At 39.5% G+C, this 15,488-nt stretch overlaps 1 protein-coding gene across 1 annotated transcript; it reads right to left on the bottom strand.

Moving 5' to 3' along the window:
- Positions 1-4,119: 4,119 nt before the first annotated feature.
- LOC127626873 (ras-related protein Rab-18-B-like) lies at positions 4,120-14,133 on the bottom strand. The gene is made up of 7 exons (XM_052102971.1): positions 13,948-14,133; positions 13,416-13,471; positions 12,176-12,237; positions 11,702-11,774; positions 11,386-11,504; positions 8,507-8,573; positions 4,120-6,249 (listed from the first exon to the last, which is right to left on the bottom strand). Exons 1-7 carry the CDS (start codon positions 14,013-14,015, stop codon positions 6,077-6,079), a joined length of 618 nt encoding a protein of 205 aa, XP_051958931.1. The 5' UTR covers positions 14,016-14,133; the 3' UTR covers positions 4,120-6,076.
- Positions 14,134-15,488: the final 1,355 nt, after the last annotated feature.

The raw sequence follows: 15,488 nt of genomic DNA, 5'->3' as shown, positions 1-15,488 counted from the left end.
TTTTCCTTATTTTGTCCTTTGTGTGGATTCACCTGATCAGTGTTGTAAAGTCCACTTATTATGAGAGACTTTGGGCTTGGTTCTTTCATACAGTCACTTATAAATATTGACAGTCCTGTTTTTTGGGCTAATTTCCAGAATATAGTTGAGATTTGGACTTGCAGGTGCTTTGCTCCAAGAGATACATTTATTTAACATCGCGCAGTCCATCGTACACACGTTGCATATTGCATGGATTTTGCATTTGGGCTTTAATTGCTACAGGCAACACATAACTTAAATTAATTGAAACTGACTGATCTCAGTTCAGAAGACTCTGTGCTGTCAGTAAAGGGTTAAACTTTTGACGTACATGTCTTGTGACAAAACTTAATCTAGTAAGAAACCTAATAAGATATTTACATTTAAACCAGTTTGAGTCAAAAGATTAGTCTCTTTTATCTTCCGATATGCCAATTTTAAAATGTAAGCGATTTTTTTGTGAAACGCCACACACAATGGGTTCATGGCTTTATAGTGAGTTAGGATTAAAATGAGGTGCATTTTGAACTGTTCTGAGACAATTGCAGAGAGACAGCACACTTGAGGTTAAGCCATTCACTAAATAGGGAAGCAAAGGAGCATCCTATTGCTCTCTATGCAGCAAAGTGCATTCACTCCTAAAATCCAACCAAAATGTCCTTTTAAGGCTCCAGATGATGTTTGGACCACTCAACATGTTTGGCAGACATGGGACAATGGTAATCAACTTGGTATTACTTAAAATTTCACAACTTAGTCACACTGTTCACAAAGGTTGCCATACATTTTTAAGAAAACAATTTGCACAAGATTTTTATTTTGCATGTTTATTAGGTGCTACTTGTTACAAATCAAAAAGCGAAATGGGAAATGCACACACCAGTCACGCTCGAGTCTCAGGAGGTTAAAAGACATTATTTCATATAGGCTACTGTATACTATGCTCGCTATACTTTCTATGCTTATCGATCCCCCATCAAGAAAAAAAAAAGTACGTCAAGTTGCTTTTTTGGTATGGTTTCTCTTGCTGGCACATGTGCAACTGGTATATCACCCACCCCAGTTTAGAGTACAGTAATTGTTTAAAAGAATGTTGTTAATTGTTCTTATATTTAGTTTTTGGAAACTTTTTGGAAAGGAATCCACATACGCTGGACAAGGAACTTAAAAGTACAGTTTCTGTTCAGATTAAACTAAAATTAAAAAAAAAAACATTGTTTTTAGCCCCTGATCTGGACAGAATTATATCAAATCAATCAATCGAATCAAATCACTTTATTGTCACACTACCATGTACACAAGTGCAACAGTAGGTGAAATTCTTGTGTGCAGTTCCGAGCAACATAGCAGTCATGACAGTGACGAGACGTATACCAATTACAGTAAACAATATACTTACACAACACAATTTACATATAAAATGTACACATACTTACACAACACGATAATTATATACAATACACACAATACAGAATACACAATATACAATACAATAAGTAAGGAGTATATGAAATATATATATATGAAGTAGTATATTGAGGAGAATATGTTGACAGTCCAGTGTGAGATTATAGATGAATAAAGTGCAGTGCTAATTATTGATCCTGATAGATCAAGTGTTCAACAGTCTGATTGCTTGGGGGGAAAAAGCTATCATGTAGTCGGCTGGTGCGGGTCCTGATGCTGCGATAACGCCTGCCTGATGGTAGCAGTGAGAACAGACCATGACTCGGGTGGCTGGAGTCTCTGATGATCCTCCGAGCTTTTTTCACACACCGCCTGGTATATATGTCCTGGAGGGAGGGAAGCTCACCTCCGATGATGTTCCTGGCAGTTCGCACCACCCTTTGCAGGGCTTTGCAGTTGTGGGCGGTGCTACTGCCGTACCTGGCGGTGATGCAGCCAGTCAGGATGCTCTCTACAGTGCTGGTGTAGAACCGTGTGAGGACGTGGTGGTTCATTCCAAACTTCCTCAGCCGTCTCAGGAAGAAGAGGCGCTGGTGAGCCTTCTTCACAATGGCCTCAGTGTGGACGGACCATGTGAGTTCCTCAGTAATGTGGACACCGAGGAACTTAAAGCTGCTGACTCTCTCCACCGGTGCTCCATTGATGGTGATGGGGCTGTGTTCTCCGTCTTTCTTCCTGAAGTCCACAACAAGCTCAAGCTTGTTGGTTGTCCTTGCAGTCAATGTATTTCCAACCCTTGACATCTATTAACTGTGTAAGTTGCACAAGTGAATCTCAAAAGATTACACATATTACCACAGGCATTTCTAATCAACTTGGTACTTACAGTAACGCGAAAGCCTAGTCCTCAGGCAGGGTATCATTCTGAGTTAAGAAGGATTTGGAAATGGAATACCACTAAGCAAATAGCTTTTTAGACCAATGCCACAGTTAACTGAAGCTTCAAAACTAGCCAAAAATTGCATCAATAGCTACAGGATCTGTGGTACAAAGAAACCCTAGTATTTCACACCACACTAAATGGCATTTACTGTATAACGCTAATGAAAATGTTCCTTTGGATTTACACACAGCACGATGCGCTTAAATGTTTCTCTAGAGTAAAATACCGATTCAGAAACCATCGCTATAACCCTGACCCTTCATGTACTTTCCGCAAGCCATCTACCAACCCACAATTTCTCTGACTCAGTTCCCTTGGTCGACACGGCAAATCAATCAGACTGATAACGAGAGCTGGATGTGTGAGCAGGCCAACTGCACTAACGTCTAGGCAACTCAACACCTTATGAAACCACCACTGACTTCTCATAATGATCTCATGCGGGACAGTGTGATGAGCCCACAGAGAGGTTTGTCGAGCACTGAGCCATGCACTTGAGGAGACAGGAGAATGCATAACAGGCCATGGTAAATGAGACATGTACCGATGGCCTATGCAGAAATGTACAGATATAAGCCGAGTTTGGTGCATCAGAGAAAATGAAGACCACAGATCTTCTTTAGTCTGCCATTAGCAGGACAATATGAATCCACACCTGCAGAAAGATCTGCCGTTTTCTGCAGATCTGAACACCTAAGTTCCACACATGTCAAAATAAAACCACTTCAACTTTTAAAAACGCATCTCAAAGATCCTGCCTAGTTAGTTTTTTGCGGAAGGACATGTTTGTTGTGAATGGTGCCTGAGAGTGTGTATTCTCAGCTCTTGAACACAATATGATCATATTTAAATTAATTCCACAGATTTTCTCACAAAAGATTTTCCCCCAAGATGAATGATCAGCATTTTTTTTCTTTTCTAGTGAACAGTATGGCTATGATGGTCCACCAGGTAGTTCACCACCAAACCAATATTAACCAACCTGGACCAGAATGGAAATGCTGGCCTAAGATGATCTTTTTACCAGGGTAACAGGGTAATTGGCCCTCGTTTGAAAATATATCATGTAATTTTAATCTTAGTACTGGAGAAAGATGAAACTTTATCTGGCAGTTGGGAGCATTTAAAGTAGAATCTGGGGAAAACACACGTATCCGAATTACGTGACATGCATGAATAGCCAGTCATATAAGGACATTATGGGCATTGCAAAGTGCCATTGATGTTTGTTTGAGACATACTTTCTTCAAATAATTCTACATACTTAATCCAAGATCTTTCGGCTAAGCCTTCATTTGTCGAAAAGGAATTACGCACCTCTTAGTCAAACGGCTCTGAAGACAGATGCATCATGGAAAAACCTAGGCAATCACTATGGTTACCAGACGTGCCTGTTTGCCCAAATGCAATAATTTAGATTCATCACATCAGACGGGTGCTTTTGAACACATGAATAAGCAAACAGTTCACTCCACTCACTACAGTATTCACACAAAAATGTAACGGGAAAAGGTGAAATCACAGAGGCCTGGAGATACATTCCTGTGGTGGGTCATATTTAACAAGAACTCACTGAGAGAGAGAGAGAGAGAGAGAGAGAGAGAGAGAGAGAGAGAGAGAGAGAGAGAGAGAGAAATATTCAAAGAAAATATTATCATTTCAAAGTGCAGCATTATAGTGAGAGTCAGTGGAGCAGAAACATCGACATTACAATGTATTTATGAAAAAGTCCATTACCAACAAATATTTACATGCAGTCATTTATGTGCAATAAGCAATGCATTCTTGTGATTTACAGAGTCACTGGAATAACCTGATGTACCTAATAATAACTAACATACAAATAGGCAATCTTTAAAATAGAGTAACTTAAAACAATATCTTGAATCAATGGATATTAACTGTAACACATGGTAAGATTCTGATATGCAATGAATCGTCAAATAATACAAAAAATACAAAATGTCATCCAACTACCCTAAGAACTGCTGCAGCACAAGACTACTAAAAGAGAAAAGAAAATGCACAAGTAGATATCATTGCATGCAACTGGCAACAGTCAAATATTTGATCTTCAATATTAATTAATTTCCATTTTCAAAACAAGTAAAAAAAAGGAATACATAAATCCTCAAAACAGGACTTCTCTGTGTCTACATACAGTAAAAACCCAGTGTTTCCTTCCACATGCGCCACACTGAAACTGCCATAACTGAGTTTGGCCTGCAACTGGACTTTGCCACCCAGTTTTTAAGCAATGAATATAAGACTAGACATCTGGGACCCCCTGGATTGTTCTTAAAACAAACACAACAGACTTCTTGAGACTTCATAGCCCTCTCTCTCCAAGACTCATACAGCAGCAAGCTTATGCTATAAACTGGTCCAGTATTTACCCTCATGCTATTCCAAACCTTCCAAACTCTTTTTTTCCCCGTGAAACAAGCAAGGAATTGTTAGGCTTCATTCACTACTCACTTTTATTGTATGCAAAGAGCAGCTCCAACATTGTTCAATATTCTTCTTCACTTTTGTTCCACGGAATTTGTGATTTGGATCGAGCTGACTATGCCTTCAAGTGTCAAATAATTTTTTTATGATTGAGGGAAAAAAAAAAACATTAGAGAATTTCTAAATTTGTTCTTTTGTTCCATTTCTCTCAGTGTGAAAAACAGATGCCTACAGCCACGCCCTAATGTCTCACTCACTTTTTCAACATAAAAAAAAAAAAATTACTTTCTCTTAGACAGAGAGACATGTCTGTACAGTAAGTGTTTCGGATATACTGTCCATAAGGCAGCATGCATAAAGTTCTCATCCAAATTAAGGCGGTTAGAGAGGAAAGAAAGAGACATTCTGCATCTATTCCCTTCTATTCTACTAATTTTCACCCTCTTTGTATTTGTACAATAGAAAGTTGTGCCAATCTATCTGTTTGATAAACCCTGCAAAAAACATGTTTTAAGTGGGCGGTACAAGTCAATAAAAGCAGTAAAGCACAGATCCAAAGCCTAAATATCTCCTCCTATATTCTGTAAAGAGAGAGAGGGTGAAAACATAGAGACAGTAAAAGGGAAAGTGATAGAACTGAATTGGATATGAACTGAATTACATGTAGCAAGAGAGAGAGAGAGTTAACATAAGTGACTGACAGAAAGAGAAATTGGGATAGAAAGATGGCCAGATAAAGATAAACTCGGTTCCACACGCTGCAGACATCAAGCGAGGTCATGTTGATGGAAATCTGTTGTACTGAAGTCTCATTCCAGCAGTTTAAAAGGGTTGAGTAAGGCTGATGAGTGTTTACCTCTCCCTAAATAAGAAACACAGGCACTGGGACAAAACAAAGTAAAACACCACAAGAAATATGCAAACTGATCAGAGGTACAGTGGTGTAATCAAGCTTAATCTTTTTTTTGCCCCATCAATTGGAAAAGGTTCATCCTAAGGCTTATCTGTTTTTTCCAGCGATTTTTGTAACAAAAGCCAATGATGGGGGTAGTATGTGCAGTCCCCTTTAAATAATCGATGCTTTGAGCAATCACCACTGTCCAGGAAGCATGTCAAATGGCTGTGCTATTATGAACAATTTGCTTGTGTGCTTGCACAAGCACATAAACCAAAAAAAGTGTATGTATCCTGTGTATTTACTCTATATATTTCTAAAGTAATCTAACCCAGACTATTTAAATATTGGTTTGTGTTTTAGACAAGTGAGCAATATGCTCCACAGCCTCCGTAACCAGTTTGAGATAGTTCAGTCAGTTGATCTCCTCTTGTCTTGTGTACACTCTCCCATAAGCCTGGAGTCTGCAGGATTTTCTCAACCAGCTCCTCAAATGCGCACTGAACACCATTCCTAGTCTTAGCACTGGCCTCTGTATGGAAAAGAGAGAGAGAGAGAGAGAGAGAGAGAGAGAGAGACTAACACAGTGTCCTAACCAGATCTGACACGATAAAACACCATACAAGAGACAAGTGACAAGCAACAGCACATTTTTTAAATCATTTGGTTTCGTTTTTTAGTCATGAACTCTGATTGGTCCAAAATCCTGCTCCTCATAACTGTACATTAACTTCGTTTGACCTCGTGTCCACATACATGGATATTGTATTGAGGCTTCGCTATATGTAACGCATAATTTTAATTCATTTAAACCTACTGAACACTGTTCACAAGACTCTAGACTATCATTTAAGGGTTACAATGTTAGCGCATGAGTCACGTGACACAACAACATGATGTTGATTTGTGTGAATCGTTCCTATGGGTGCAGAGCCAATAAAGTGCCTCTGTTGAGAAGTTTATTTAACTGAATCCTGTTTGGGTGTAAAGAGTAGCATATGCCATTTTAGAAAATAATAAACAATTTGATTTAAATAAATCTGACTTTCTATAGCTTGGTGTAATTTAAAATTTCACAACTTAGTCCATCTGTCCACATATGTGGATATATATTTTTAGGATTTTTCCCCCCTATTTGACTTTTTCTTTTTCATACATTTACATCTATGCATTTGGCAGACGCTTATATCCAAAGCGACTTACAGAGCCCTAATTACAGGGACAATTCCTCCGGAGCAACTTGGAGTTAAGTGCCTTGCTCAAGGACACAATGGTGGTGGCTGTGGGGATTGAACCGACAACCTTCTGCTTAACAGTTTAGTGCTTTAGACCACTATGCAACCACCACTCCACTATTAGGTGCTACTAGTTACAAATCAAAAATGGAAATGGAAAATACACAGCAGTCACGCTCGGGTTTCAGGAGGTTAAACATCAAATATGTTGGCTGTGATTCTGCCACAACACACAGTTTTAATTTTAGTGTGAACATACAAATTGCTTGTTGCTGGAATCACATTGTGTATGCCCAAAACATAGTCTACACATGTTAAGTAACCAAAAACACTTCTAGCTATGCAAGCTCGATTTTTTTGCATTGTTGAGTTTCTAAATGTGTCACAGTACAATTAATAACGAAATGCAAGAACGGGTTGCATTCTCTGCATTACTGCATGGGCTGCTGTAGTGAATGTCATGACGGAGTATGAGTTTAAAAGAATCTTGCTGAGCAAGTTGACATCTTTATAGCTAGCTACCTGAATAATAACACATCTGGTTTAATGGCACAGACATTTCAAGGTAACTCTATTGTCCCCTTGAGTACTGAGATTTGTTATTGCAACAGAAACGCAATTTCTGCTGGAGAAAATATGTGCGTAAGTATGTTTAACAAAACTGCAAGCTCCCAATGCATTGGCAAAAGAAAAGTTTCTGCAATTGTGTGTTGTATGTTCGAGGCCAAACAAGTGTACATATAATACACAATGAAGCAATTAGTCCTCAACCTAAATGCAATACGAAAGTCCGACTGCAACGTACGGATACAAATATTAGTCTTCACGAAACAGAAAAGATGTCAGTTTGGCGTGCTGCAAACGTGAAGATCCATTACTCAAAGTATCCACATGGTGAACAAAACACTTGGCCTTTAATATTAAATTTCATTAAAAAGGAAGAGGTAATAGGAAATATTAAATCTGAAGAAAGATGAAAATAGAAGAATTGGCCTGTAGTGCACAAGCTGCAGCCATGATGTCCATCTGCACATTTCATTTGATGTGATGGCTTCGCGGCTAATTCAGACAGATCGCTGCTTACATACCCACACATGAGGCGTGTCACATGACTTACAAACCAAACCCACAGCTCAGAAGAATGCAGGACGTCACCCACAAATACATATACAGGACTGGTACGATTACACAAGCTCAAATGAAAAATAAATTGGAACCATTGTGAAGTCTGACTTGAATTTGCTGTAATAATAAATGAATGCTCAAGTTGTACAAATAATCCATCTTTCAATTAAATAACATAATGATTGCTTTTAGCAAATGGGCCTAAGTGTTTAAAAATAGTAGCCTGTGTGTATTATGGCAGTTGAATAAACTAGCTTTCGTCTAATGTCAGATTTTTCCATGAGTGAAGGTGATGAATCTTGAAATGAAATATGAGAGCACAAAAACTCAATCCCAAGTATAAGGGCAATGGATTCTCATTTCAGGCTCTGAAATAAGAGGGTTTAGCAATTCTACACAGGATGAACAGGGCATCCTAATGCAGCTCACCTATGAAAAGCATGGAATGTTTTCTAGCAAACTTCAGGCCCTCGTCTCGCTGTAGTTCACGGTCTTCCTGCAAGAAAACAGAGAAAATTACTCCAAATGACAGCCCTGAGAAATGACTTAGATGATCAGATGATTAGTCTTTAGATGATTTTCCATGCCCACATTAGCATTTTGTATTTAACAATACAGAAAGACTATTGTGTAGAGACATATCAGTCAAGTGTCAAGTCAAGTGGTTTTTATTGTCGTTTCAACCATATACAGTTAGTACAGTACACAGCAAATCGAGACGACGTTCCTCCAGGACCATGGTGCTACATAAAAACAACAAAGGACCAACACAGGACCACATGAGACTACACAACGAAATAAAATACCTATATAAAGTGCACGTGCAAACATGTGCAAAAAGTACGGGACAGTACAACAAATTTCTGACAATGAACTGGACAATACACACAGACACAGTGCAGCGCCGACCAGTACTCAGTAGTGCAAAAAGATGACAGTTTCTAAAAACGTAAACATAACATACTATAAGATAGTGTTCTATGCGCATAGCAGTTATTGGGGTAGCAGACAGTTATAAAGTGACAGTAATTAAAGTGCAACTCAGGACACGTGTGTGTGTGTGTGTGTGTGTGTGTGTGTGTCAAACTAGTCTCTGAGTATTGAGGAGTCTGATGGCTTGGGGGAAGAAGCTGTTACACAGTCTGGCCGTGAGGGCCCGAATGCTTCGGTACCTCTTGTCAGACGGCAGGAGGATAAAGAGTTTGTGTGAGGGGTGTGTGGGGTCGTCCACAATGCTGGTTGCTTCTGTGGATACAGTGTTTTTGTAAATGTCTTTGATGGAGGGAAGAGAGACCCCAATGATCTTCTCAGCTGTTCTCACTATCCTCTGCAGGGCTTTGCGGTCCGAAACGGTGCAAGTCCCAAACCAGGCAGTGATGCAGCTGCTCAGGATGCTCTCAAAAGTCCCTCTATAGAATGTAGTGAGGATGGGGGGTGGGAGATGTGCTTTCCTCAGCCTTCGAAGAAAGTAGAGATGCTGCTGGGCTTTCTTGGTGATAGAGCTGGTGTTGAGGGACCAGGTGAGGTTCTCCACCAGGTGAACATCAAGGAATTTGGTGCTCTTGACGATCTCCACAGAGGAGTGTGTTCACCTTGTGCTCTCCTAAAGTCAACAACCATCTCTTTTGTTTTGTCAACATTCAGGGACAGGTTGTTGGCTCTACAGCAGTCCGTCAGCCGCTGCACCTCCGCTCTGTATGCTGACTCGTCGTTCTTGCTGATGAGACCCACCGACGGTCGTGTCATCGCCGAACTTGATGATGTGGTTCGAGCTGTGCATTGCTGCACAGTCGTGAGTCAGCAGAGTGAACAGCAGTGGACTGAGCACACAGCCCTGGGGGGCCCCAGTGCTCAGTGTGGTGTTGGTGGAGATGCTGTTCCCGATCCGGACTGACTGAGGTCTCCCAGTCAGGAAGTCCAGGATCCAGTTGCAGAGGGAGGTGTCCAGGCCCAGTAGGTTCAGCTTTCCAATCAGTTGCTGGGGAATGATTGTGTTGAATGCTGAGCTGAAATCCATGAACAGCATTCGAACGTATGAGTCCTTATTGTCTAGGTGGGTGAGGGCCAGATGGAGGGTTGTGGCGATGGCATCGTCCGTTGAACGGTTTGGATGATACGCAAACTGCAGTGGGTCTAGTGAGGGGGCAGCTGGGTCTTAATCTGCCTCGTGACGAGCCTCTCGAAGCACTTCATGATGATGGGTGTAAGTGCGACGGGACGGTAGTCGTTGAGGCAGGACACTGGAGACTTCTTTGGCATGGGGATGATGGTGGTGGCCTTGAAGCACGTTGGAACGACGGCGCTGCTCAGAGAGATGTTGAAGATGTCGGTAAGAACATCTGCTAGCTGGTCTGCACATCCTCTGAGCACTCTGCCAGGAATGTTGTCTGGTCCAGCAGACTTCCGTGGGTTGACTCTACGTAGAGTTTTCCTCACATCTGCCGTGGTAAGACAGAGCACCTGGTCGTTGGGAGGAGGGATGGTCTTCCTCGCCACCACGTCGTTCTGCACTTCAAACCGAGTGTAGAAGTCGTTCAGCGCATCTGGAAGGGAGGCATCTTTGTCACAGGCAACTGATGTTGTCCTGTAGTTGGTGATGGCCTGGATGCCCTGCCACATGCGCCGCTTGTCACCGCTGTCCTGGAAATGACTGTGGATTCTCTGGGCGTGTGCGCGCTTTGCCTCTCTGATTGCCCGTGACAGTTTGGCCCTAGCTGTTCTTAGGGCTGCCTTATCGCCTTCTCTGAAGGCGGAGTCTCGGGACCTCAGCAGCGTGCGCACCTCCGCAGTCATCCACGGCTTCTGGTTGGAGCGTGTGGTGATGGTCTTGGAGAAATTGACATCATCAATGCACTTGCTGATGTAGCTGGTCACTGATGCTGTTGATGCTGATCCAAGTTGGTAGAATCGCCATATGTTGCAGCCTCCCTGAACATGTGCCAGTCAGTACACTCTGGAGTAATGCAAAGACGAACAAGAAATAGCAAATCTAGACCAGATCTGTCTGTCAGGCTTTAGGAATTGTATAAAGTCAGGTGTTTTAAAGGAATAGTTCACCCAAAATGAAAATGATATCAACATGTACTCACCCTCATGTTGTTCCAAACCAAATATGACTTTCTAACTTAAGCAGAATGCAAAAGAGGTTATCTAGCAAAATGTCCATGATATTCTGATAAGTATCATACAATAAATATGCTGATAGTATTTACATTTTTGTTCAAACCATCCCTTAAATATATGAGTGTGAATGCAAATGGTGGAATTGTATGTCTTTAAAAAAAATGTGTACATAGAAAGGAACTTACCTTATCTATTTTGTTTCCTACTAGCATTTTGACAAGGTCATTTCTCGTACAGTACGTTTCCAGTTCATTCAACCAATGATCCAGCTTAGCAAATGTCTCTCGCCTAGTGACGTCATACACTAAAATGACACAATAAATTACAACATATTCAACAGAAACATGTTACACAGAATAAAATTTTAATACACCAATCCAGTTTATCATGGAATATTCCATGGTATTATAACATCACTTGTCTAATATATGCTGGTTGCATGAACACATTGGATTAGCAAGGCCCTGAAGTGGTTGTGAAAGATATTCACAAGTCGCTCACCCAGTATGACACCCTGAGCTCCTCTGTAGTAACTTGGTGTTAATGTTCGAAAACGTTCCTGGCCTGCTGTGTCCTGTAAACAAACAGCACAAACACTAAAATCAGCATGATTAAAGTCTGATTAAAGACTTTAAATGAAAATAAATTGGTGCACATATATGTAAAAATGAATATTATGAATTACTAAGACATGCATATCTAAAGAAACACTCAGAATGGCCTTCCTTGAAGGAAAACTTGGAAGGATCAACACTGCCATCTTCTGGTATATTAGTGAAACAGATCAATTGTTTACAAAAGCATTAAAAAGGGCTACTGCATCTTTTCCATGCAGTAATGTCCAAACTATGACCTGATTGCCCTGGGAATGGAATAAGTGTAATAAACTAACAAACAAAACATTCAGAAGAAACACAAATCAGCACAGCTCTGAACTCTATATAGGAAAGAGGGAAAACATAGTTGACTGCTCACCCAGATTGCTAGCTTTGCTTTGTTTCCCTCCACAGCGAGGGATTTCACCTTGAAATCTACACCTTAATGGGAATAAATGATGTGTTTACGACATTTAACATATACAACATATACTATTAACTGTGATTCTGAATACCCCTTATATCAGTGGTACATTAATAACCCCCCCTCCCCCCCTCCCCACCCCCCTATAGGCAGGTTAACCGTTCATAAGGATTAAAAAGTGGAAATACATTCTAGATGTTTTATGAGGATTATGGTAAAACCATACATGTATAGTAATTTTGATGGCCACAGATATGTGTCAGGCAACAAGCCCAAAGAGCCTAGGGTTAGAAACTCCAAATTTACAACTAAATTGGGAATTGTGGGTTTATTACATACATTTATAAATACAAAATAGGACGACTCAACCACCTGTCTCATCACTCCACAGAGACACACCACTAACAAACATATGTGATTTACATCCCAAAGAGAAATACAGAAAATAAAGTATGTGTAAAGATGACACGGGAGGACTAAAGGAATAAATCTCTCAGCACTCTGTGAATGAAAGATCGGGAGGCATGGAGTAGTCCTTAATTTCAGCACAGCACTGACAGATTTAACAGAAGAAGCCAATGAAGGAGATCTGGACTTGTTTAGTTTGGACTGGTGGGCTTTGCGAAGAATATGGCGGTCAAATCAACTCTCAGCGTGCACATCAACTATAATAAATGGCCATCTAGATTAAGGGGAAATTTTGACTGTGACGTCCTCATGATGGGCAATACTTTAACAACAATGGTAGAGACCAGTAGATAATTCCCCAAACATAATTAAAGACAATGATCAGTTAGCTGTGAAACAGGATTTGACATAGATGCATGTATTTTTAATTTAGCCTAACTTTTAGGTGTCCAGAATTTCAACATGCCAGCAAAGCTCTTATATAGGCCTCATTTTGTGGTATAAAAAGAATGTCTCTATTTTTATTACATTATTAAGAGACACGATTTTACACAATATGTAGGCTAACCATGAAGCGCCACATACTCATATAAGTAGTACAGTATGTAAACAACTTAAAGATAACATTACAGAACTAGATAGATTAATCCTAAAGGCAAAAGCTTTTGCCTAATGTTTCCATGCATAGAGTATATGAGTCAAAGCACAGAAAGAAAGATGACAGACTGATTGATTGATTGATTGATTGATTGATTGATTCTTTATTTGATGTTGTATCTAGACTTACCAATGGTTGCACCTATGTCTGGATTAAATTGATCAGCTGTAAATCTCAAAAGAAGACTGACAGAAAAAAAGAGAGGGAGGAAGAAATGCTGTTATAAGCATCTATAAAGCATTAAAAACGAGAAAGACTGTTTTCCATCTAGAACAAATCTATCACAAATACACATACAGCATATTTGGCAATCTCAGGTAAATATTTACCATCATTGGTGTGGCAATTGTGCGCAAAACATTTCTGATTTTAGAGTTTAAATTCCTAAGCATTCAGTACATTATTTGAGTTTGAAATTGATACAATCTCTTTATATTATTTTAATATAGTTTATTATTTGAGTTAATAGCATTATTTTATGAGAACTTGGTTGATTTTATGTTATAATTAACATTAATACAAGGTACATTGAAGGAACAAAACACAAGTAGAACCTTCTAACGTAAATAATTTTTTTAAATGTGCAGGTTAATTTATAAACAGCTCGTGCAGTGTTTGTTGATGTTCTCGCATGTGACATCTGTAGACTTGAGTCTCATACCTGGATTTGCCCACTCCGCTTTCTCCAATTATCAGTATTTTCAGAGTGGTTAGATTATCCTCATTCATCTTTCCCGGGTGTTGTCACTGTGTGCAAATACTGTCGATATCAAATTAAAATGTAAGCGAAAATGTAAGGGGAAAAAATTATTATCGATGGCTAAAATATTCGCTCTTCTTTGGTAAAAAAATTCTTTCTGGTGATAAACGTTTCATAAATACAGTTCTGCCCCCTAGTGGTGTGAAGAGACCGACTGTGGAGACCTTAGCGTGCTGGATCGTTCAGGATCGAGGGATAGTTCACCCGAAAATGAAAATTACCTCATCATTTACTCACCCTCATGCCATCCCAGATGTGTATAACTTTCTTTCTTCTGAAGAACACAAACAATTATTTTAGAAGAATATTTCAGCTCTGTTGGTCCATTTAATTCAGGCCAAACTTTGAAGGTTCAAAAAGGACATAAAGCAGCATAAAAGTAACCCATAAGACTCCAGTGGTTAAATCCATATCTCCAGAAGAGATATGATAGGTGTGGGTGAGAAACAAATCAATATTTAAGTTTTTTTTTTTCTATAAATCTCCACTTTCACTTTCACACAGTTCTTCTTTTGTTTTTGGCAATTCACATTCTTTGTGCATATCACCACCTACTGGCAGAGAGCATACAATATAGCAAAAAAGGATTTAAAGTTGCACTCTAACGTTTGTCTTTTTGTCATCGCAGACTTACACTGACACCTAGTGGCTGGAATGCAGTATCATTTAAAATCAATAGTTTTCAGTTTCAGATGCCATTATAGAAATGTTGTATTCACACTCAGCCATGATTAGTTGATTCAATGAGTGAACTTTTCAAATAACAGGACGGCTACTGAGATTAAGCGAGTAGTATTCAGCTGGTCATGTGATTCTAACATGGTAGCCCCCATGTGTGGACCCTCTCCACGTAGAATAAAAATGCTTTTAAAATGTGACTGATGTGACTGGAGTCTTCATTTTAATGTGGGTGGTCATGATGTTATACATATATTGCAAACTTAAAATGTATGAATCTGTTTCTCACCTATCATATTGCTTCTGAAGATATGGATTTAACCACCGGAGTCATATGGATTAATTTTATGCTGCCTTTATATGCTTTTTGGAGCTATGCATTTCTGGCCCCCATTCATTTACCAACAAAGCTGAGATATTCTTCTAAAAATCTTCTTTTGTGTTCAGCAGAAGAAAGAAAGTTATACACATCTGGGATGGCATGAGGGTGAGTAAATGATGAGATAAGCATAATTTTGATGAGATAAGACTCATTTACTGAGTCTTATTGAAATTTCAGTACTTTTTATTTAAGTGCAGAATTTTGCAATTTACACTTGAATAATGACACCGGGAAACTTAATTCGTGATACAAGGTAAAGGTTTAAATATAGGAGATCAAAATGATTGTTTTCATTGTCTTCCAGGGTACCAAAGTCAGCATTATACTAAATCAAATCAAATAGTCAGTTTATAAAAAAAATCTTATTTTTAAATCCAACAAA

The sequence above is a fragment of the Xyrauchen texanus genome, chromosome 33, assembly GCF_025860055.1.
Source record: "Xyrauchen texanus isolate HMW12.3.18 chromosome 33, RBS_HiC_50CHRs, whole genome shotgun sequence".
In the NCBI taxonomy this organism is placed as follows: domain Eukaryota; kingdom Metazoa; phylum Chordata; class Actinopteri; order Cypriniformes; family Catostomidae; genus Xyrauchen; species Xyrauchen texanus.
The sequence above is the reverse complement of the archived record's forward strand: the minus strand, read 5'-3'. Positions and strand labels throughout refer to the sequence as shown.